This window comes from Salvelinus fontinalis, chromosome 23 (assembly GCF_029448725.1).
Source record: "Salvelinus fontinalis isolate EN_2023a chromosome 23, ASM2944872v1, whole genome shotgun sequence".
Classification (NCBI taxonomy): Eukaryota; Metazoa; Chordata; class Actinopteri; order Salmoniformes; family Salmonidae; genus Salvelinus; species Salvelinus fontinalis.
The window spans coordinates 30,882,951-30,907,474 of NC_074687.1; the positions used below are offsets into that span (position 1 = coordinate 30,882,951).

At 41.3% G+C, this 24,524-nt stretch overlaps 2 protein-coding genes across 2 annotated transcripts in view; both read left to right on the top strand.

Moving 5' to 3' along the window:
• The window catches only part of LOC129821113 (voltage-dependent L-type calcium channel subunit beta-4-like), a 57,729-nt gene extending 52,612 nt beyond the window's left edge, over window positions 1-5,117 (top strand). The window contains 6 exon segments of the mRNA XM_055878419.1: window positions 630-688; window positions 998-1,107; window positions 1,330-1,481; window positions 1,723-1,818; window positions 1,995-2,189; window positions 2,500-5,117. Coding sequence (XP_055734394.1) covers window positions 630-688; window positions 998-1,107; window positions 1,330-1,481; window positions 1,723-1,818; window positions 1,995-2,189; window positions 2,500-2,778 — 891 coding nt within the window. The 3' untranslated portion in view covers window positions 2,779-5,117.
• Window positions 5,118-5,492: 375 nt separating this feature from the next.
• Window positions 5,493-23,111, top strand: LOC129821114 (ADP-ribosylation factor-like protein 5A). Its single transcript, XM_055878420.1, has 6 exons — window positions 5,493-5,898; window positions 18,645-18,705; window positions 19,041-19,188; window positions 19,465-19,548; window positions 20,413-20,564; window positions 20,822-23,111. The coding sequence occupies exons 1-6, from the start codon at window positions 5,853-5,855 to the stop codon at window positions 20,868-20,870; spliced, it is 540 nt and encodes a 179-aa protein (XP_055734395.1). The 5' UTR covers window positions 5,493-5,852; the 3' UTR covers window positions 20,871-23,111.
• Window positions 23,112-24,524: the final 1,413 nt, after the last annotated feature.

Here is a 24,524-nt window from a genome sequence, read left to right on the forward strand (position 1 = left end):
TGGATGTCATAATACATTTTTATTTAAACTGTATTTAACTAGGCAAGTCAGTTAAGAACAAATTCTTATTTACAATGACAACCTACCAAAAGGCAGAAGGCCTCCTGAGGTGGACGGCGGCTGGGATAATAAAAAAAAAAAATTATGAAAATATAGGACAAAACACACATCGCGACGAGAGACAACCCAACACTACATAAAGAGAGACCTTCTAGATATGAGGAATATGGAGACATCTTTATTGGATGGATAATGGTGGTGGATGGGGAAAGATGGGATGGTCTTGATTTAGCACTAATACTGAAACCGAAAATGATTGCAAAGTTGACAACTGTTCTTTTGACATCCTTGGGTACCTTTGTCCATAACATGTGCTATTTATAAACATTGCCCATCAGGGAATGTAGCTTCAGCATAAGAAATGGGTCTTTCAAGGGTTCTTCCAGGCTTGCTATAGCTGTGAGGAATTGTCAATTAATTTCTACTGGCTTATTTCCTTGCTGTCTGTCTTAACCCTCTCTCACCTGTCCTGTTACTCACGCTCCCTCTCTCTTTCACTCCTTTTTCCTCACTATTTTATCCCTCTTTTCTGTCTGCCATCCTCTGCTGCTCCCGGGCTCTGTGTGCAGGTGACAGACATGATGCAGAAAGCACTCTTTGATTTCCTGAAGCACAGGTTTGATGGCAGGTGAGGAGTCATCAGCCCTTTTCCTGCATATTGTTGCCAGCCCTTTCCCCTGCATACTGTACTAACCCTCTGCAGGCTGCTTCACTTACCCTCATGCAAACTACTATAGCTAGTTGAAAAAAGATGTAAAGCACTTGTAAATGAATTTAATGAGTTGTCAAAGTACCTTATTTGACCACCTGTTTTGACTAGGTCTTTCCTTAGATTTTATAAACATTCTGGTAACCATGCAATACTGGTCTGGATTGTGACTAACATGTTGTGTTGCATGTTCTCCTATTCTGTCTGTCTTGATTCTATAACTTGTAGGATATCCATTACAAGGGTAACGGCAGACATCGCTCTGGCCAAGAGGTCAGTGCTCAACAACCCCAGCAAGAGGGCCATCATTGAAAGATCCAACACCAGATCCAACCTAGGTATCATCATAATGGCATTGAATGCTATCATTCTTTACTTTACTGTGTGTATATTGTACATGTTAAAAAGGAATTTACAAATACATGTATGCATATAATATATTTTTCATATCTGATAAAGGATCTGTTTTACACAGAATTTGTGGAATTTATGTCTTCTGAGCTTGGCGTTATAAATAGATTCATCCTCTGTCTGTGATCTGTCTTCTTTTTTCTGTACAGCGGAGGTTCAGAGTGAGATTGAGAGGATATTTGAGCTGGCCCGATCCTTACAGCTGGTGGTTCTGGATGCTGACACGATCAACCATCCGGCTCAGCTTACAAAGACGTCCTTAGCACCTATCATCGTCCATGTTAAAGTGTCCTCTCCTAAGGTAATTTTTACGCTTCCCTTTATCCCCAAATGGTTCTAATTTTACTACTGTACCTGGATTGAAAATGGGAGGGAATTCAGAGGAACCAGGCTCCGGGAGTGAAATCCTTTTGACATCTACAAATATTTTCTTTAAGGTGAATTGAAGGATTTGACATTGATGGGTTCCATTTCCAACCGTGACCAGGCTGATTTGCATTGCTGCCCTCTTCTGGCTTGATTTATATATCAACTATCCACAGGTTCTGCAGCGGCTGATCAAGTCGAGAGGGAAATCCCAGAGCAAACACTTGAATGTGCAGCTGGTGGCAGCAGACAAACTAGCACAGTGCCCCCCGGTAGGCATCCAAAATCCCCCACAGTACACTCTGTCAACTGCTACATCCTGTTACTGTCTCTGGCCTTCACAAGGCCTATCAGTAAATCAGTCTGTCAAGTCTAATTCTGCATGTCTCTGATCTCACCCTCTCTCTCTCTCTGTCTGTCTCTCTCTTTCCCCTCTCCTCTCTCTCAGGAAATGTTTGACATCATTCTGGATGAGAATCAGCTGGAGGATGCATGTGAGCACCTGGCAGAGTACCTGGAAGCCTACTGGAGGGCCACACACACCTCCCTGAGCACCCCTCTCAACCCTCTGCTGGGCCGCAACCTGGGATCCACCGCTCTCTCTCCGTACCCCACAGCCATAACCGGGCTGGTGAACCAACAGGTGATTATAACGGATCTTATTTAGTTATATAGGGGGTTAAAGTACAATAGATGTGGTGGCAATAGCTATAGTGACTGTTTATTTTGCTGAATTATCGTTGGGAAAATCGGTTGTAAATAATGAATTGGAAAAGGTATCAGTCAGTAGTGAAATGATACAGGATTGTTGCCTATTTATGGAGTCTTATAGTCACAGAGGTTTTTCTCACTATATAAAAAGAATATTGCCTAAGTAATGAAAATGCTGATGCTATAGTCAATGGCTAAATGACCAGATTTATACAATATGTCCCCTCCTTCTCCCTGGACAGGGCCAAAGAAATACAAACAGGAACAGCAATCACACAGCAGGAGACCACTCACCCATCGAGAGACACAGCCTAATGCCCTCAGACGAGAACTACCACAATGAGCGGCAGAGGAAGAGCCGTAACCGCCTATCCTCCGGCTCGCAGCACAGCCGGGACCAGGTCCACTACCCTCTGGTGGAGGAGGACTATCATGACCCCTACCAGGACACGTACAAGCCCCACCGCAACCGCAACGGCTCCCCCGGAGGCTACAGCCATGACTCCAGGCACAGGCTTTGAGCTGAAGACCCTTATATCACATAGGCCTCTCTTCCCTTCACATTGGGTACGACAGAGCCACAAGACAGCTCTTTCGTTTAATTGTACTGTAACAACCTTTTTATAAAGTGTTAGTAACTCGCTTTACCTCTGGCACTGGTTCACACTGGAAACGTGAACATTGACCAACTGAAAATCAGATCTCAACGCCTCCATTTAAAAAAACTAAAAATAGGATGAGGAGCAGATTTTCACATGTTTTTTTTTAAAGGGAAGGCCCAACACTTGGCTCGTCTTCTTCTTTTCTAACATGGCAGAGACTTGGTCTTAGCTGGGTGAATGAGGTGACCATGTGGTCCTCAACTCCCTGTTGTCTCAGTGTTAGCAGGGGTAGCTGTCGTGGTGGTCATGGTGACCCATCATCACCTGCCTTGAACCAGTGCCAGACAGCGCCATGCGTCCCTCGATCAGCAGAGAACCTATTTGCACGTTTCCAGGAGCCAATAGCAGCAGAGTCAGTGCACTGTATCTTTAATTAATGTCACTAAGTTGTTTGAAATTGTCTTGGATGTTAGTGTTTCCAGTCCTGTAGCCTATAACCTGCTTCTCAGAGCAGACAAAGTTTCTGTTTTGCAAAATGTTGAGTGATTATTTAGGGGGTTTCTGAATCGGAATCTTCTAGTTTCCTGGACTTCTATCCCCTTCTTCTCCTCAATGATACTTAGTGCCATTTGCGACATGCCGCATCAGGACAGAAAATCACACTTTCTAAGTAGAATTTGCTGAGCAAGTTTCATATCTTGTGCTCTTTCAGGAAAGGGTGCATCCCTTCTTTATATACAGTACCTTAACACTCTAGTGTGAGGACTTTGCCTATCAGTTTAGTATGCAGAATCCAAGAGGAAATAGCCAAATTCAAGTTAGTAGATCTCAAGACTAGGCATCCAATGTTGAGAAGGGCAATATGCCCATGTGTGCTTAGTTTCAATTGTTCAAGTGGGTTTCAGAGGATAGGCTCAGTGAAGATGGTTATACTTCCAATCAGGGGAATATTGATCATCTGATTGGTTTACCACATCCCGTGTTCTGTACAAGCAGCCTCTGATAGTGATTTAATTTGCATCATATTTTCTTCTCTTTTTAACAGTCTTCTTAATTCAAGTGTAATATATTCAAAGAAAGTCCTGTTTGGCCAGTAAGAAATACCTGCTGTCCGTTCAGCAAAGTTTCATTGGTTTAGAATGATCAATGCCATCATGTCTTTTTGTCAATATACAGAATGCCATGGAATAATGATCCAGTGCTGTTATGTATGTGTTGTTGCTATTGAAAAACCAGTAGGACACAGTAGTTGAGGAAGTGACTGTTATTTATGGTACTCACATTTCAACAATTAAATTAGTCAACACATAAGAGGAGGAGAAGGCTTCAGTCTGCTGTGAAGTTAATGTTATATTGTCAGAAAGGTTTGTGATTCTGACATCAAACACTTGGTCAGTATTATTTGCTTCCAACCATCGGCTATTCTATATTAATGCCCCATTTAAAAGTCTTCCATGTACTGGCCATTAAAACAAAATTATATCGTTTTTTTAAGGACAATTTTACTATCCCAAGAATTTGCGTATCATAACACAAATTACAGCCTTATTGCTTAACCCAGGCCTTGTGTTAAACTTCTTTCTCTTTTCATACTTCCTTTCTTTTTTAGCACTGTAGCAATGGAGTGGTTTCTCTCCTAATCATATACATATCCTCAAAATGTAGCATTTTAGTTAGGAGTTTTTAAGGTCTATATGGTTAGCCAATTATACAAGTTAAGTCGTGTAGATTGTTTGAAGGTTATAGACTGGGGAGGTGGTAGATAGAAGTTTACGTCAAATAATGTCTCTCTATATTGAGTTGTGTGTTGTGCACCAATACTGGGTGTGCATCATTATTATTTCTTCTTCATCTTTGAATGCCTTCTTCTATTGCCAAGAAAGCTTGATTTCTGTTTATGCTGTATTCTATAAAGGCATGCTGGTAAAGAGAAAAACAAAGAAGACAAACTAATCTAGAGAAAAAATATAATTTACTATGCAAATGTGTACAGTGCTGCATGCTGATGCTTTTCCTTCCTCGGCTACTTAGCGGCTTCATTGCAGTTCAATGATTGTGTTATTGTGTTATTGTTATTTTTGTGAAAGATGACATTCAAAAGGGAAATGCATAACTGCATGACTGATACAACACCTTAATTCATCAAGAAGAAAGAGAAATATGTTTTATGGAAAATTGATGTATAATGAGAACCAACTCTAGCTGCATAAAAAATGTACTTATTTTATAAAATAAATTCTGAGCTCTGTTATAATGAACTATTTTCTTCATTGCCTCCCTTCTTAGGACTGATATGTTATCTGAAGATGTAGGATATTGAGTTGGCTCTTCTTATCAAAAAATAATTTCCTCTTCACTAAAACAGAACACAAAGCAGTGTACATCCAGTGGATACTTACCAGATTACAGTGAATCATGATTTATTCATTGTGATCTCTTTACTGTCCTTCCTTTGTTGTGCAATTTATGTTTGTTTGTCCCACAGGTTCCCTGCATGGACTGAACTGAAGATACTGTCTTATCAAATATGTGGCATTTTGTGAATGCTTGCAATGGCCTCACTTCAAAATATGACCTAAAGTGCCTATTGATGCAGTACTACTGTGGGTAATAATTTTCTCTGATTCTCTCTGGAATCCATCCTCACTGGACCGACTGTGGAGAGAGTGCAGCTTAGAGTAGGCGTGCGTCAGTGTTGACGACCGCACTCCAGCGGACCAAGCAAGCCAGCTATCATTGTATTCTCTAGAAATACAATATAAACCGCGTCCTGTAATTCTATGTCGACCATAAAGGCCTTCGTGCAAAGATGAAAACGTTATCAAGAAGCGTTGACATTACTGGTTTCTTTTTCACCGTCAAATATTGCCAAGTGTGACACTGACAGCAGCATTGCCTGGCTAGCGCATTAGCAACATCTTCAGGAATTCGCTAGCCTAGCTAAATTAATTGGCCGTAGCTACTCGTAGTTGTCCAAAGGCTCTGCAACAGCCATGGGAATACTTTTCACCAAGCTATGGAGGCTTTTCAATCATCAAGGTAAGTATATCGTTAACGTCGAGTGTGAAGTTCAATGGATAAGTTAGCTAGCTAGTCCAGCTGTTAGCGAACACAGCCAAGCCTGGTCCACTGGTTACAAAGCTGATAACGTTAGCTAGCTACATTAATTTACTTGCTAATGTATCATAGCTTTAGTTTTTACCGGGCCTATATAAGTCTTACGTTATTGGCTGTAAAGCTGCCTTTTCTTTACCCAGTTACTGTAGCTAACTAGGTAACTGTTTTGCTGTATTTTTTTTGTAATACATACATTAGTAACGTTAGTTAAATGATATATCATGTGTCATACTCATAGCTAACTAGCTATAGTCAACACTGTAGTGTTCAGAGGGCCTGTGATGTACTATTTAAAAAAATATATGTTATTTAACCTTTAACTAGGCAAGTCAATTAAGAACACATTCTTATTTACAATGACGGCCTAGGAACAGTGGGTTAACTGCCTTGTTCAGGGGCAGAACGACAGATGTAGGTAACGTTATATCCTTAGCTATTCTGCTTTTAAAGGCCTAACATTGCTAGCTAATGTTACATTGTCATTGTTTAGAGAAGACCGACTCCGGTTTGGCTTAGTAGGCAGAGGAACAGGCACTACAGTACAATGTATATAATGTTGCAATTTTTCTTTCTCTTGGGAAGCCTAAGCTCCTGAGTTTTTTTTCCATGGGAAGTGTACTAGTAGGTCCCATAAAATACAGTACTCTTTTGGTGGGTGTTCATGTTATCTAGGTGTTGTGTCCATATTGAACTAATTTAATGAGAGGTATATTATCAGGTAGGTAAATTCAGGATCACTGTAGAGTAAAATAGAACTTCAAGTTTCAAATTTGAGCATGAGCCCAGCTACATTTGTCCCTTTCCCCTCACAGATTGTAGGTTAAAACTGTGCTGATGTCGTCTTTAGTGCACTGTGTATTTGTCTGAATTAACTGAACATCTAACCAATTCCTCCCCTCTCAATATGTAATCAGATCTGTGCGAACCCCTGTAACATGAGCGCCGAGGGCAGCAGAGTATTTCTATGGAAAGTTCTCTCTGGACCGTTCGGTGTTATGTTGTAGGCCTATCTATTCTCAGGGGATCACTGACTGCGGTAAAGACTTGTTTGCCTAGTCAAATAAAAGGCCACATACATAAACAATCACGGATATCGCAACTAAAGTGGTTCACTCGCATGCAGTCAGTAGCTTGGTTTCCATCCAATTTGCGACAGATTCTAATGCAAATATTATAAAACCGGCATTGAAATATGTGCCTTTCCGCACCAGAGGTGTTTCCATCAGACTGACTTTGCGGAAACAAGTCTGTGCGTTATGACATAGTGCGATTAAATGTTCATGTAACGAATAACAAAACAGTGTAAAGTGTCTCCATTCCATTTTCCATAGTTTTGTCACACAAACTGTTGCGATAATTGGCACATTTGCGCCCAATCTGGTTTTCGTACATGCTCTCTAGATAACGGTTCACGGATGAAGTAGACACTCGACAGGTAAGATTATATATTGAGATTAATAAAATCAAGATTATTTTGATTTGTTAATTGACAGCTTAAGCACCGATCATCACAAATTAAGACCCTCGATTTTATTGGAAAGTAGCATCAAGCACCATGCACTTTTACCAGCCTGGACTATATAACTGCCTTGATTTAGCTGGACTTCAGGAAGAGTAGCTGCTGCCTTGCACCTAATGTGGATCCATAATAAGTATAGCATCACGTGACTGCAAATTTACCTCGACACGAAGGTTATTCTATCAACAATCGTACAATAAATCGTTTCCACCGCAATTTGTTGCATAATACATTTTCTGTCGAAAGAACAAATTGTCTGTCTACATTTTAAATTATACCGACATTTCCTGTTTCCTTCACACTTGTAGTGATTGTTTAAAATGTTTCATGCCATGACTTTACACGCATACAAACTAGTGATGGGTGTGAAAACATATTCTGATATTGTTTTGTTTCGTTTTGACAATATAGCAATATTATTTTTACGCTAGTTGGCTGTACCTGCACGAAAACTCAATTTTTTTCCCCTTCATAGCTTGATTTCCATCTTATTTTTAAATAGGAAGCCAATTTGTTTTTAGCACTTTTATTTCCATGACTGATCAAAACTAGTTCTCATGTCGCTCTGCAGAAGACATTGTGAGCAATATGCTTCAACCATTGAATCACAATAAAATCACAGTATCAAATAGCAATACATAGAATATCGAGAATCTCAATACATATTGTATCTGCACCTATGTATTGTGATAATATTGTATTGTGAGGTCCCTGGCGGGTCCCTGGCTATTCCCAGCCGTAATAAAAACTGTGGATGGAAACGTGGTTACTGCCACATCAGAATATGTTTACCCAAGGTTGAAAATGAAGGAATGACTCATTCTGAATGATGACGACTCCTGTCTGTTGTCCTAGCCTGGTTTCAGATATGCTTGATATGCTAGTGCTTTTGCTAACTCAATTTCTGTCATTGTCAAGCCAAACATGTATGGCATGGCAATTCCATAAGGAGTTAACAATAGAGCTACAGTTGTCCCTGGCAGGACAGCTTGCCTCTAATGAAATACAACACCATTTTTTTTGTCTGTTACTACCAGAGTTAGGCATACCTCCCACCCAAAGCATGTTCATGCAGAGCTTTTTATGCTTTTCAAGGCTGCTGAAAAGGGAAATGATCCGTTTTGTCAACCTTTTACCCAGTTTCTTCACTCAGGCAAACTATTGTTAGAGGCTTACAGCACCTTTCATATCTGCTCTACATTAAAGTATTTTTGCATATATAGCCTAGCATTGTACACTATTTTCTGGTCTCATTTAGAATATACGTGACCCATTTCTGAGTGGCTCCATATTGGTTCAGTCAGAGCCAAGTTTCATTGGACTCTCACAATGTCTTTATTTTGTAATATAAAGACCTTGTCCTCTCACATAGGTCTATTGTAATTGGCTATGTCCTGTGTCTGAGGAAGGCTTTGATTGGTAGTCGTCTACCAGCAACAGTGTCCCACATGTCATAAAGCCCATGGGACGCGAGGCGTTCCGTTTGTGCTGCGGTGTCAGTAGTATGTCAAACAGGAATTTCAAAGACTCATCTCACTGTGGGGGTTTAAATGGAACAATGGCAGTTCATTCACAAGGTGAAGGACAAATTCAATACACTAGCACAGCACTAGTTACAATGGCTATTTACAGTAAATAGGGACGGTAGTAGAGTGTGAATAGAACAGTAAGCATGTATTTTAACTGCTCACACAGCCTAAAGCACCTGAGCGACCTTTGCAACTGAGAAAAGATCTTATGCATTTGCTTACACAAGACTAACTGGTGGTGATCTCAAACTCCAGTGACGCAGCTGTGTGCTCTGTGCAATCTGCATTTTTTGCAGTGGCTGCAAAAAAAGCTCACATAGTAAGATTTGTATCAGGTTCAAAACAAGTTGGTATCTGCATTACCTAATGGCAAAAAATAATGCTCAACAGAACAAGTATCTACATAATGGCATCGATAAGACCCCCCCCCCCCCCCCCCTATATTCTACTATTTGTACAGTTGTAATGAAAGTAGAGTACTCCACTGACTGACAGACTTTGAAGACAGTCCAGAGTAGTTCAAGTAGGTGTTGAGTGCTGTGTCATGGTACAGTTGAAGTCGGAAGTTTACATACACCTCAACCAAATACATTTAACCTGTTTGGGCTGCAGGGGCAGTATTGAGTAGCCAGATAAAAGGTGCCCATTTCAAACGGCCTCGTACTCAATTCTTGATCGTACAATATATTATTATTACTATTGGATAGAAAACACTCTCTAGTTTCTAAAACCGTTTGAATTATATCTGTGAGTAAAACAGAACTAATTTGGCACAAACTTCGTGACCAGGAAGTGGAAAGTCTGAAAACTAAGATCTGTTCTAGGTCCTGCCTATAAATGGGCATGATACGTATTCGTATACATGCACGTCATGCACCTTCCCCTAGATGTCAAGAAGCGGTGAGAGAAGAAATGGAGTGTTTATCTTGGTCTGAGTTGGAATAAATCCTCTTGGAATGACATGTCACCCATTTCCTGTTTTCAGGAAGGCGCAAGAAGGAACCGGGGATTGCCTTTTGAAAAGCTGTCGTTATAGGCGACTACTATCTCCGGCTTTGATTTTATTTGATACATGTGACAATATCATCGTAACGTATGTTTTTTCAATTTAGTTTAATCAGATTATTGAAATTTTTTCGGAAGTTTTGCCGTGTTCCGTTCTCTTCCGTTTGTTGACATGGAGAGATTCGCGCCACTTGGCAAGTGTGCTTGCTAAATCGAGAGGGGAAAAAGGACATTCTAAATCCAAACAACGATTGTTCCCGACAAAGGACCTCTTGTACAACATTCTGATGAAAGATCATCAAAAGTAGGACCCATTTTATGATGCTATTTCATATATCTGTCGAACATGTGAACTAGTCGTTTGCGCCCAGCTTTTGGGTACTCTCTCGCCATACCTAAGCTGTATGTCGTAATGAAGTTATTTTTAGAATTCTAACACGGCGATTGCATTAAGAACTAGTTTATCTATCATTTCCTATACAACATGTATTTTTTAGTTATGTTTATGAATAGCTATTTGGTCAGAATATGTGTGTCAGAAAAATATCCGGACGTTGTGGGAAAAAGTAGCTACGTTAGCACGTAGCAATGTATAACCACTGATTTCAGCTCTAAATATGCACATTTTCGAACAAAACATAAGTGTATGTATAACCTGATGTTATAGGACTGTCATCTGATGAAGCATATCAAGGTAAGTCAAAAATTATATATCTTTTGCTGGTTTGTTACGATCGCTAACTTTTGCTGCTGGGAAATGGCTTGTGTTTCTGGCTATTGTGGTAAGCTAATATAACGCTATATTGTGTTTTCGCTGTAAAACACTTAATAAATCAGAAATATTGGCTGGAATCACAAGATGCCTGTCTTTCATTTGCTGTACACTATGTATTTTTCAGAAATGTTTTATGATGAGTATTTAGGTATTTGACGTTGGTGTCTGTAATTATTCTGGCTGCTTTTGGTGCAATTTTTGATTGTAGCTGCAATGTAAACTATGATTTATACCTGAAATATGCACATTTTTCGAACAAAACATAGATTTATTGAATAACATGTTATAAGACTGTCATCTGATGAAGTTGTTTGTTGGTTAGTTTGGTTGGTTCTTGGTTAGTTAGGTTGGCTTTGTGCATGCTACCTGTGCTGTGAAAAATGTCTGTCCTTTTTTGTATTTGGTGGTGAGCTAACATAAATATACGTGCTGTTTTCGCTGTAAAACATTTTAAAAATCGGACATGTTGGCTGGATTCACAAGATGTGTACCTTTCATTTGCTGTATTGGACTTGTTAATGTGTGAAAGTTAAATATTTCAAAAAAATATATTTTGAATTTCGCGCCCTGCACTTGAAGTGGCTGTTGTCATATTGATCCTGACTTAGGGCTTGCAGCCAGAAGAAGTTAACTGACTCGCCTAGTTAAATAAAGGTAAAAAAAAAAACGTTGACCCACTGGAATTGTGATACAGTGAAATAATCTGTCTGTAAACAATTGTTGGAAAAATGTTGTGTCATGCACAAAGTAAATGTCCTAACAGCCTTGACAAACTATAGTTTGTTAACAAGAAATTTGTGGAGTGGTTGAAAAACAGGTTTTAATGACTCCAACCTAAGCGTATGTAAACGTCCGACTTCAGCTGTAGGTGGGAAACTGGTGGGGAAATTCCATGGTAAGAATGACTCTAAGACTTAGATTTATTTTGGTTATTGAATTACAAGAAGTAAAGTGGATTAACCTGGGATAATGGCAACAGAATGACATCATGGGTGAATGAATGGTACGATCTGTGCTATACAGAAATTCATAGTTATGAATATGTGATGTTTTCATTGTTATGTGAGCTGCCCAATGACACAAGCCTACCAGACGAGCTAAACTACTTCTATGCTCGCTTCGAGGCAAATAACACTGAAACATGCATGAGAGCACCAGCTTTTCCGGACGTCTGTGTGATCACACTCTCCGCAGCCGATGTAAGACCTTTAAACAGGTCAAAATTCACAAGCCACAGGGCCAGACGGATTACCAGGACGTGTCATGGCTCACATCAACACCATTATCCCAGATACCCTAGACCCACTCCAATTTGCATACCACCCAAACAGATCCACAGATGATGCAATCTCTATTTCACTTCACACTGCCCTTTCCCACTTGGACATAAGGAACACCTATGTGAGAATGAAATTCATTGACTACAGCTCAGCGTTCAACACCATATTGCCCTCAAAGCTCCCTGGGACTAAACATCTCCCTCTGCATCTGTATCCTGGACCTCCTGATGGGCCTCCGTCCCCAGGTGGTAAGGGTAGGTAACAACACATCCGCGACGCTGATCCTCAACACAGGGGCCACTCAGGGGTGGGAGCTCAGTCCCCTCCTGTATTCCCTCTTCACTCATTACTGCACGGCCAGGCACGACTCCAACACCATCATTAAGTTTGCCAATGACACAACAGTTGTAGGCCTGATCACCGTCAACGACGAGACAGCCTATAGGGAGGAGGTCAGAGACCTGGCCGTGTGGTGCCAGGACAACAACCTCTCCCTCAACGTGATCAAGACAAAGGAGATGATTGTGGACTACAGGAAAAGGAGGACAGAGCACACCCCCTTTCTCATCGACGGGGCTGTAGTGGAGCAGGTTGAGAGCTTCAAGTTCCTTGGTGTCCACATCACCAACAAACTAACGTGGTCCAATCACACCAAGACAGTCGTGAAGGAGGCTCGGCAAAACCTATTCCCCCTCGGGAGTCTGAAAAGATTTGGCATGCGTCCTCAGATCCTCAACAGGTTTTACAGCTGCACCATCGAGAGCATGCTGACTGGTTGCATCACTGCCTGGTATGGCAACTGCTCGGCCTCCGACCGCAAGGCACTCCAGAGGGTAGTGTGTACGGCCCAGTACATCACCGGGGCCAAGCTTCCTGCCATCCAGGACCTCTATACCAGGCGGTGTCAGAAGGCCCTACAAATGGTCAAAGACCCCAACCACCCTAGTCATAGACTGTTCTCTCTGCTACTGCATGGCAAGCGGTATCGGAGCGACCAAAGTCTCGGTCCAAGAGGCTTCTCAACAGCTTCTTCCCCCAAGCCATAAGACTCCTGAACATCGAATCAAATAACTATCCAGACTATTTGCATTCCCCCCCACCCCACCTTTACGCCGCTGCTACTCTGTTATCTTTGCATAGCCACTTTAATAACTCTACTTACATGTACGTATTACTAGAGGTCGACCGATTAATCGGCATGGCATGGCCGATTTAATTAGGGCCGATTACTTTGCACTCCACGATGAGACTGTGCAGGCTGACCACCTGTTGCGCGAGTGCAGCAAGGAGCCAAGGTAAGTTGCTAGCTAGCATTAAACGTATCTTATAAAAAAACAATCAATCTTAACATAATCACTAGTTAACTACACATGGTTGATGATGTTACTATTTTATCTAGCTTGTCCTGCGTTGCATATAATCAATGCGGTGCCTGTTAATTTATCATTGAATCACAGACTACTTCGCCAAACGGATGATGATTTAACGAGCGCATTCGCGAGAAAGCACTGTCGTTGCACCAATTTGTACCTAACCATAAACATCAATGCCTTTCTTAAAATCAATACACATGTATATATTTTTTAAACGTGCATATATAGTTAATATTGCCTGCTAACATGAATTTATTTTAATTAGGGAAATTGTGTCACTTCTCTTGCGCTCTGTGCAAGCAGAGTCAGGATATATGCAGCCATTAGGGCCGCCTGGCTCCCTGCAAACTGTGTGAAGACCATTTCTTCCTAACAACGACCGTAATTAATTTGCCAGAATTGTATATAATTATGACATAACATTGAAGGTTGTGCAATGTAACAGGTATATTTAGACTTAAGGATGCCACCCGTTAGATAAATACAGAATGGTTCCGTATTTCACTGAAAGAATAAACGTTTTGTTTTCGAAATTATAGTTTCCGGATTTGACCATATTAATTACCTAAGGATCGTATTTCTGTGTTTTTATTATAATTAAGTCTGATTTGATATTTGATAGAGCAGTCTGACTGAGCTGTGGTAGGCAGCAGCAGGCTCATAAGCATTCATTCAAACAGCACTTTCCTGCGTTGGCCAGCAGCTCTTCGCTGTGTTTCAAGCATTGTGCTGTTTATGACTTCAAGCCAATCAACTCCCGAGATTAGGCTGGCAATATTATAGTGCCTATAAGAACATCCAATAGTCAAAAGTATATGACATACAAATGTTATAGAGAGAAATAGTCCTATAATAACTACAACCTTAAACTTCTTTAACTGGGAATATTGAAGACTCATGTTAAAAGGAACCACCAGCTTTCATATGTTCTCATGTTCTGAGCAAGAACTTAAACGTTAGCTTTTTTACATTGCACATATTGCACTTTTACTTTCTTTTCCAACACTGTGTTTTTGCATTATTTAAACCAAATTGAACATGTTTCATTATTTATTTGAGACTAAATTGATTTTATTTATGTATTGTATTACGTAAAAATAAAAGTGTTCATTCAGTAATGTTGTAATTGTCATTATTACGAATATATAAAAATCGGCATCGGCTTTTTTGGGTCCTCCAATAATCGGTATCGGCGGTGAAAATTCAGTCGACCTCTACATATTACCTCGACTGGCCGGTGCCCCCGCACATTGGCTCTGTACCGGTACCCCCTGTATAGTCTCACTATTGTTATTTTACTGCTGCTCTTTAACTACTTGTTGCCTTAATTTCATCTTATTTGTATTTTTAAACTGCATTGTTGGGTAGGGGCTTGTAAGTAAGCATTTCACTGTAAGGTCTACTACACCTGTTGTATTCAGCGCATGTGACGACTAAAATTTGATTTGAATATGTACACAAAGATAGTAGGTCGCCCGGCTGTGGTTTGTGACTACTATCATTTCCCATTTTAGCCTATTCAATTGCAGTCATTCTGTTACACATTTTAAACACTTAATAAATCACAAACAAAATGATCAGTAAAAACACTAACTAACTGCTTGGTCTACCTTTTATTTGTTACTTCTGTGAACTTTCATTATCCTTCCTCATGTGGGAGAGAAGTTAGAAAATATCTTAAAGATATCAGAATCACTTTTTTTCGCCAAGTATATTTGCACATACTCAGAATTTTACTTGGTGATAATGTGCTGATTGTGATTGACAGCATTCAGAGACAAAATGCAGAGAGCAAATTTTAAACAACAGAATTACAACACACTCTGCAATATTTATTAACCCTTTACACAAGTAATGGGGATCTCATTTATGCAGTCACTTTGGGATATTGTTTTTGATGTATCGTTTTGACAATACTGCAATTTATATTTTTGAGCTAGTTTGCTGTAACTGCACCAAAACTCCACTATTTTTCCTTTATAGCTTGTAGAGCCATCTTCTTTTTAAATAGGGAGCCCATTTGTTTTCAGCACTTATTTCCATGACTGATCAAAACTAATTTTGTCATGGTTCTCTTTTGTCCCTCTGCAGCAAACATATTGTGAGCAATATGTTAGGAACATTGAATCGCAATAAAATCACAGTATCGAAACACAATACATGTAGAATCGCAATATCGTATTGGCACCTAAGTATCGTGATATTGTATCGTGAGGTCCATTGCAATTCCAAGCTCTACTAAAACAATTGTACTCGTATATGGGTTGAAACAGGCAGATTTGGAGACAGAAGTGCCTAAATTGGAGTGTAGACAGTAGCTGTACAGTAACATGTTATACATGACATCAGAGCTCAGGGTCTCCACTTCACACCGCTGTATCGGTTATGACTGACAGCCGTTCTGAACTGGAGCACCACGAGCAACAAGAAGTTGCTCCCCATCCCGTTAATTGGGCCACTTTTGCAAGTGTTTTGTTGTCCAAGTGTGCACTTCACATTTCCATATCATAAAATGCCTGTACTGTAATATACTGAGTGTACAAAACATTAACACCTTCCTAATATTGAGTTGCACCCCTGAGTTTGTACACTCAGTGTACGGTGTCAACCTTTCTGATCACTTTCTTTGATGTACAGTTACAAAATGACATGGCGTTATATCCTGGGTTTCCCTGAACAGAATGAGTTTGGTTGTTGTTGTGTTGTCAAGACTATTTGCCGTGGATCACACATCTGAATGCACTCATGACTCTATTCTTTGCCCTCCAAAATTACAGTCTGCTTCTCTGAATTGCCTTGTGAAAGCCTAACACTGTAAGATCGTATTAATTTACCTAGTCGTGTTTGCAATAGAACAAGCTTTCAAATAATGCCCACCTGACCCAGATTGCAATTTATAATGGGCAGTTTTTTGATTGTCTAAACATCAACAGTAATTGTGTGATGGCAGGGTTGAGTTCCAAACAAAAGTGTGCTCGCTCTAATTCCTCAACGACACAGCTAGGAGAACTAGTTGAAGACTTTCAATCATAAGTGCATTGAAATTACTTAGGAACTGTGTACCTTTCCCTCAAATCCTTGTCATTTATTTGTTGTCTTATGCTTTACTTTCCACATAATTCCCAAGAATATTCTTATCATGTTACTGAATGTATCCAGTATTTTCAGATCAACAAATGCGGAGAAAAGAACGGTAAATGTAAAATGGCCATAAAATCAAGTGTAATGTTTGGATTCAGTCTTGTCAGGTGAACTGTTGTCCTCACCTTTTAATCTATATATAGGTCAGTTCCCACTGAATGTAAGGGTTCATCTTACAGAATGCAAATCATTTCTGTAAAATGAAATATAAATGTTGATATTAGTTTGTAAGAGTCATAATGTAATACTATTTGTGTTTTGATGTATTTTTTTTATTTTTTTATTTTTTTTATCCCCTTTTTCCCCCCAATTTTCGTGGTATCCAATCGCTAGTAATTACTATCTTGTCTCATCGCTACAACTCCCGTACGGGCTCGGGAGAGACGAAGGTCGAAAGCCATGCGTCCTCCGAGGCACAACCCAACCAAGCCGCACTGCTTCTTTAACACAGCGCGCCTCCAACCCGGAAGCCAGCCGCACCAATGTGTCGGAGCAAACACCGTGCACCTGGTCCCCTTGGTTAGCGCGCACTGCGCCCAGCCCGCCACAGGAGTCGCTGGAGCGCGATGAGACAAGGAAATCCCTACCGGCCAAACCCTCCCTAACCCGGACGACGCTAGCCCAATTGTGCGTCGCCCCACGGACCTCCCGGTCGCGGCCGGCTGCGACAGAGCCTGGGGGCGAACCCAGAGACTCTGGTGGCGCAGTTAGCACTGCGATGCAGTGCCCTAGACCACTGCGCCACCCGGGAGGCTTGTTTTGATGTATTTCTAATACCTTAAGACTTTTTCTGGTATAGTGGATGTTTTCTAAGACCCCTTTTCCATCTGTTTGACCAGAAATCAAAACCTTTTTATGATGGAAATTGTTGAGAAAAGTGTGTGTGTGTGTGTGTGTATATATATAAGCACCAACAAATGACCAGAGAATGACCAGAGGACATAAGGAGAAGCTGGTGATAATGACTGAAGAGCAGTGTTGGCAGAGTGTAGGCTACTGTTTCTTATCTGCAGTACTGGATCAGTCAAACTATATGTGAGCCCCAGTGCCTTAGACTAAGCATGGTGGATGGTCCTGCAGGCATGCCAGAAAACATGTAGAGATGGAAACTGGCTCTCTCCCCTTTTGAGACTTATGGCCCAGAAACTAACAAGGCTCTAGATGTTTTTGAGGCTCCCTCTCAGTTCTGGTTTTCTGGGGTTTTGAAGACAAAAGATTCACTTCTGTAGTTTCTGTCCTGCTCAACCAACATTTCCTTGTCAGTCACATGATTAGTCTACATAAGTTGATCATAAGGGCATGAGTAAGGGAGATGGGAGTGATGTGAGAAGGAGAGAGTATTGAGTAGGCCCAGCCCTAGATCCAATCCAAACACACTATACTCCTGTCTGCAGCTATCAAAAGGGGAGTGGTTAGGCTATTTGTTCAGCTTTGTTAGTAATAATTTTGCTCAGCCTGGCATATGCCCATATTTGGCTGGTTCTTCTCTACTAATACTGTGCATTTCTCAAATTCCAGTCAAGATGTGGTCACGTATAGGCGACAGTGTTTATATGGAGCTGCATGTTAGAGTCCAGATTGCTTTGGCTTTGCTTGGATGACCAGGTGGTGGCTCAGTATCCGTCCAACCATTCCCAACAGCTGCTGCTTTCAGCTTGAGCAAGCACAGGGCTGAGACCGCTCACCCTAATGTAGGCCTAACTGTGCGTGTTCCCCCCTCTTCTCTGGCACTGCTAAGTCTGAGTGAGAGAGCAGTGTGACAATGTGTAAAACATGGCAGTTTTTCACTGTCAAGTCTCGAAGTCTGCTCCAAAACAGAATGGATTGTTTCATTCATGGCTGTGCTTTGGAGATCTGAGGTCCTTTGTTTGAACAATATCAACAGTGTTTTAGAAGAAAATGTGTAATGGTGCTGCTTCTTATTGGGTGTGTAGGTCAGCCACAGTGCATTGAAGTCAGACTTATTTTTGAAGTTTATAGCCTAGTGTCTTGTGATTATTTGTACGTGTTTCTAATACGTATTTCTTCTTGCTCTTTTTCTTTCAGAGCACAAGGTTATTATTGTGGGCCTGGACAATGCAGGGAAGACCACCATACTTTACCAGTTGTAAGTTTTTTGCCTACTGTTACTAGATAAAGATAGGGGGATGAGAGTGAGGTCTATAGAAGGGAAAACAATGGTACAACAACAGTAGACTCATTTCTTCTCACAACTAGGGGGGGATTAGGACTTCATAAGGTTTCTTTTCTGCTAAATGAGAAAGTGACCTTAGTTTAAATACTTTTTGGTTAACCCACTTATGGAAGAATGTGATCCAATAGGGACTAGATTTACAAAATTACCTGTTGACAACCACATTGTTCTCATGCCTACCAACATTCTTACTGACGTGAATGTTGTTTTGCATTGATATTGAGAAACTCCTGTGCTTGTGTTTGCAGTTCTATGAATGAGGTGGTCCACACGTCTCCTACAATAGGCAGCAACGTGGAGGAGATAGTGGTGAACAACACGCACTTCCTGATGTGGGACATCGGAGGACAGGAGTCACTGAGATCCTCCTGGAACACGTACTACACTAACACAGAGGTCAGACCACGTACTGTGGATGTATGGCAGTTGTTTGTTGAACTGTTAACTTGTGTGTGTCTTGAATTAAACTAGGCTGTCTAGTAACATGTAACAAAAACTGCTCAACAATATTGCTATGTAATTACAATGTAAATTCCAAAATATTAAAGGATTAATACAATGTTGCTAGTGTAATTACAGTGTTATTACCTAGATATAAGAGCAACTTAATGTACAGTGTTACCGACTGTCTTTTTAATATCCTTTCTTATGTCTCCCTATCTTTCACTCTAGTTTGTGATAGTAGTGGTGGACAGCACAGACAGAGAGAGAATCTCTGTCACCAAAGAGGAGCTCTACAGAATGCTTGCACATGAAGTGAGTTTTGGTGTTCCTGGCCATGTTTTATAGTGCACACTGCACACAATGTTTGTGTCAACGTAGAATGAGTTGTATAACTAAGATGGGAACATTTGTCATAGTGGGCAGAACAAGCAAGGGGGGGGGGCAGAGCCAAGCACGAGTTAGCGAGATCCTATTGGCGCGTTCTAGCAAACATTTGCCTATTTCCGTTAGTGAACGCCCTACTCTGTGAAGTGTGCATGTGAAATAACTCTCAGGACTGAAGGTGACTAAATAACTAATTCGCCTTTGCACTCCTTCTTATCAACGCAATTTTTTAAAACTTTGGCAAAGGCTAAGGTCTACAAAACTTTGCCACTCAGTTTGAAACAGATTCTAGTTTTGGGAACAGAAAATGTACAGAATGTCGGCCAAAATCTATCTCGTTCTTCTATTGCCGGCCGCTGGGCTTTCTCTCACTACCATATTTGGTATTGAGTGGAAACGCCAAGCGGATGCTTCACATTTATACATCCAGTAAAATGTCTCATTGTTCAATCTGTGATACTACCCTCAGCCTAGCAGACATGGAAGCAGCCTATGTTCTATGATGATCTATGAGCATATGGGTACCTCTCAATTTCATTCTCCTCATCCTCCCTCCTTCTATTTACTCCCTAATTGAAAATACATGGGTTCTTCTCACTTTCCTTCTCCTCTCTCCCAGTAATCATGCCTTAGAACTCAAACTCAAATCAAATTTGACTGGTTGCATACACATATTTAGCAGATGTTATTGCGGTTGTAGCGAAATGCTTGAAACAAAGTTGTTTAGGAGCTGGGAATAAAGTGGCCATGTCTATCGGCGTCATCTTGTCATCCACCCTCCTCTCTCGTCAGGACCTGAAGAAGGCGGGCCTGCTGATTTTTGCTAACAAACAGGATGTGAAAGGCTGTATGTCTGTGGCTGAGATCTCCCAGAGCCTGCAGCTCACCTCAGTCAAAGACCACCAGTGGCATATCCAAGCCTGCTGCGCCCTCACTGGGGAGGGGTAAGAGAAACATTTTCATTTAACCATTATTTATGCCGGTTATTCTCGTTGGGATTAAAGTTCTATTGCAAGAGACCTGGTCCAACATTCATACAGTAGGGCAGTGTTGCTCAGCTTTTTTTAGTGCCAGGGACCGGCAAGCTATGGTCTTTCCTCCTTGGAGGGTCGCTTACATTTAAATTAGCATTTGTCTTATTCCCACTTTTATATGCTGAAAATGGCATTCTCTCTCTCCATCCTGTCTCCCTACCTTTTAGTTTGTGCCAGGGCCTGGAGTGGATGATGTCACGACTGCGGGTTAGATGACCTTTGACGCTGATCAACAACAACAGTGTGCTGTTCCTTTCTTCTCTCTACACCTTCAGTCCTGAGGGATTGGTTGGTTGACAGGCGGCTCTTTTCCTCTCCATGAGACTGACTTGACCCGGTTGGCCAGACTCCCTACCGGCCAGGATGTTGTTTTTCTGCTGCGTGTTTATTTATTTCTACAGAACACTGATCTGCTCTGACTGAGAACTGTGAACAACCAGAACTGTACCACTCTATCATTTCAGGATCCATTCTGGAAAGAAAAACTAAACAAAAGACTCATGAAATCCGGTGTATTTAATTTCTGAATCTGCACGCTTGGTTTTCATACTATAAGAAAAAAGGAATGCTTGGGACAGCTCAGACTTAACAGGAGTCGTCTTTAGCTGTATGTGAGTGGGCTTGCCTGCCCAGAGTGGCCTTGTTGCAGTATTGTCAGACGGCGTGAGGGGGTGGTATTGCCCTGTGTGTACAGTCCAGTATTTACATTACATCTGCATCCCAAATGGGATATATATATATATATATATATATATATATATATATATATATATATATATATATATATATATATATATATATATATATCTCAGCAAAAAAAGAAACGTTCTCTCACTGTCAACTGCGTTTATTTTCAGCAAACTTAACGTGTAAATATTTGTATGAACATAACAAGATTCAACAACTGAGACATAAACTGAACAAGTTCCACAGACATGTGACTAACAGAAATGGAATAATGTTTGTTTGAACAAAGGTGGGGTGAAAATCAATAGTAACAGTCAGTATCTGGTGTGGCCCCCCGCTGCATTAGGTACTGCTAATTTTGTTAGCAGATTTGTCAGTTCTTGCTGTGAGATGTTACCCCACTCTTCCACCAAGGCACCTGCAAGTTCCCGGACATTTCTGGAGGGAATGGCCCTAGCCCTCACCCTCCGATCCAACAGGGCCCAGACGTGCTCAATAGGATTGAGATCCGGGCTCTTTGCTGGCCTTGGCAGAACACTGACATTCCTGTCTTGCAGGAAATCACGCACAGAACGAGCAGTATGGCTGTTGGCATTGTCATGCTGGATGTTCATGTCAGTATGAGCCTGCAGGAAGGGTACCACATGAGGGAGGAGGATGTCTTCCCTGTAACACACAGCGTTGAGATTGCCTGCAATGACGACAAGCTCACTCCGATGATGCTGTGACACACCACCTCAGACCATGATGGACCCTCCACCTCCAAATCGATCCCGCTCCAGAGTACAGGCCTCGGTGTAACGCTCATTCCTTCGACGATAAACGCGAATCCGACCATCACCCCTGGTGAGACAAAACCACGACTCGTCAGTAAAGAGCACTTTTTACCAGTCCTGTCTGGTCCAGCGACGGTGGGTTTGTGCCCATAGGTGACGTTGTTGCCAGTAATGTCTGGTGAGGACCTGCCTTACAACAGGCCTACAAGCCCTCATTCCAGCCTCTCTCAGCCTATTGCGGACAGTCTGAGCACTGATGGAGGGATTGTGCGTTCCTGGTGAAACTCAAGCAGTTGTTGTTGCCATCCTGTACCTGCCCCGCCGGTGTGATGTTCGGATGTACCGATCCTGTGCAGGTGTTGTTACACGTGGTCTGCCACTGCGAGGAGGATCAGCTGTCTGTCCTGTCTCCCTGTAGCGCTGTCTTAGGCGTCTCACAGTATGAACATTGCAATTTATTGCCCTGGCCACATCTGCAGTCCTCATGCCTCCTTGCAGCATGCCTCACGCAGATGAGCAGGGACCCATCTTTCTTTTTGGTGTTTTTCAGAGTCAGTAGAAAGGCCTCTTTAGTGTCCTAAGTTTTCATAACTGTGACCTTAATTGCCTACCGTCTGTAAGCTGTAAGTGTCTTTACGACCATTCCACAGGTGCATGTTCATTAATTGTTTATGGTTCATTGAACAAGCATGGGAAACAGTGTTTAAACCCTTTACAATGAAGATCTGTGAAGTTATTTGGATTTGACGAATTATCTTTGAAAGACAGGGTCCTGAAAAAGGGATGTTTCTTTTTTTGCTGAGTTTAAATGTATGTGTGTATGTGTATGTCATTTGGAATGCACATTACATTACCTTGTGCCTGCTGTGTCCGAATCCTCACATGATGGCGGCTGAAGACACTGAATCAAAGAACACGAGGGAGAAACCCAACTCCCTCAGCTCATATGAAATACAGTGAATAAAAATTGTGTTTTTAAGTTTTGGGTACATTACATATGTCATAAATGTGTTTTTATTTTGCAGGTAAGTAATATTTCTCTTTGTGTGGTTTCTAAACAGTGGTTTGTCTTCATATGACCTTGTGATGTATGACCTTTAATGTATTGACATTTTTCAACCAACCTCTGTGGGCAGTATGTTCTGCTGTGATTCTTCAACCAACCTCTGGGGGCAGTATGTTCTGCTGTGATTCTTCAACCAACCTCTGAGGGCAGTATGTTCTGCTGTGGACCATTGGACTCATGCTCAACATTCTTTCAGAGAATGGCCACTGACTGACGGGAACAGTGAGGGAGTGACACTGGACAGTCCATGTAGAAGTCTGTAGGACAGCCAGGGACGGGATGAGGAGAGAGTAGACCAAAGTCAAGTATCCTTTATTATCCCAAACGTGGGAAATCACTTGCCTTGCTTCACATAGAAAGGGTGAGCATCTCCAGTGCTCCCATAGTGCTGTTGTACATAGTGAGACAGCCCTAAATACTGGTCCAGGTTTCAATATTCCTATAGACAGAGTAAGTCAAATATATCCCAGAACAGCACTTCAGTCAGAGTTGATATTTGCATACTGTAGTATGTTTGTATAGGAGCCTAAGTACTTTATTACCCTTTATTTACGCACGTTCAGTTTTACAATGAGATTAGTTTTAGTTGGTATAGCCTGACATGTATTTATTTCATAACTGACGTTTGTTTGTCAGTCATTGGTCATCATACGTGAGTAAAATGACCAATAGTAAGCAAATAATAATGACAGTAAGCAAATAACCTACAAGTATAGGTAATGTCTGTTGTCTCCATGATTGCCTTGGATGAGTCAGTAGTAAAACACTATTCCATTGGTCACCTGTCCAGAGTGGAGTAGATGACCTGTCTTCAAGAAGGATGTCTGTCATTGTGAGTGTGTCAAACACCATAAACATAAGAATAATGTGATCTGAAAGGTGAGTACCAAATCCTGGCAGTGTTATTCTCATGTATGACGCTCAAGTGTCCCATGCTGCAAAATAGTTGGTTTTATACAATGGGGAAAAACCTCAGTAAATTAAGGATAAATGAAAAATGCGATCATGTTCACCCCACATACATTGTGAAGATAGGAAAATAAAAACATGCCGTCATGACTTGCATTACTCAGCACGCAGTATAAAAAAACAAGACCTCAGTCAGAAAGCATTCAAACCATAGTCATAGTTCAAACTTAATGGGCTATATGACTCCTACATGTCAGTTACCCTTACCCGTGGTAAACAACCCAGGATCCTTTGCACAGTCATGCTATGATGACCTATGACACCATCATCACCACATCTATCCTCTTACCTCAGTGTTGATGGGGACAATTGTTATCCAAGGAGTAAGTGGTGGGATTATTGAGAGCTCAGTACCATTGGCATAATGCTGTA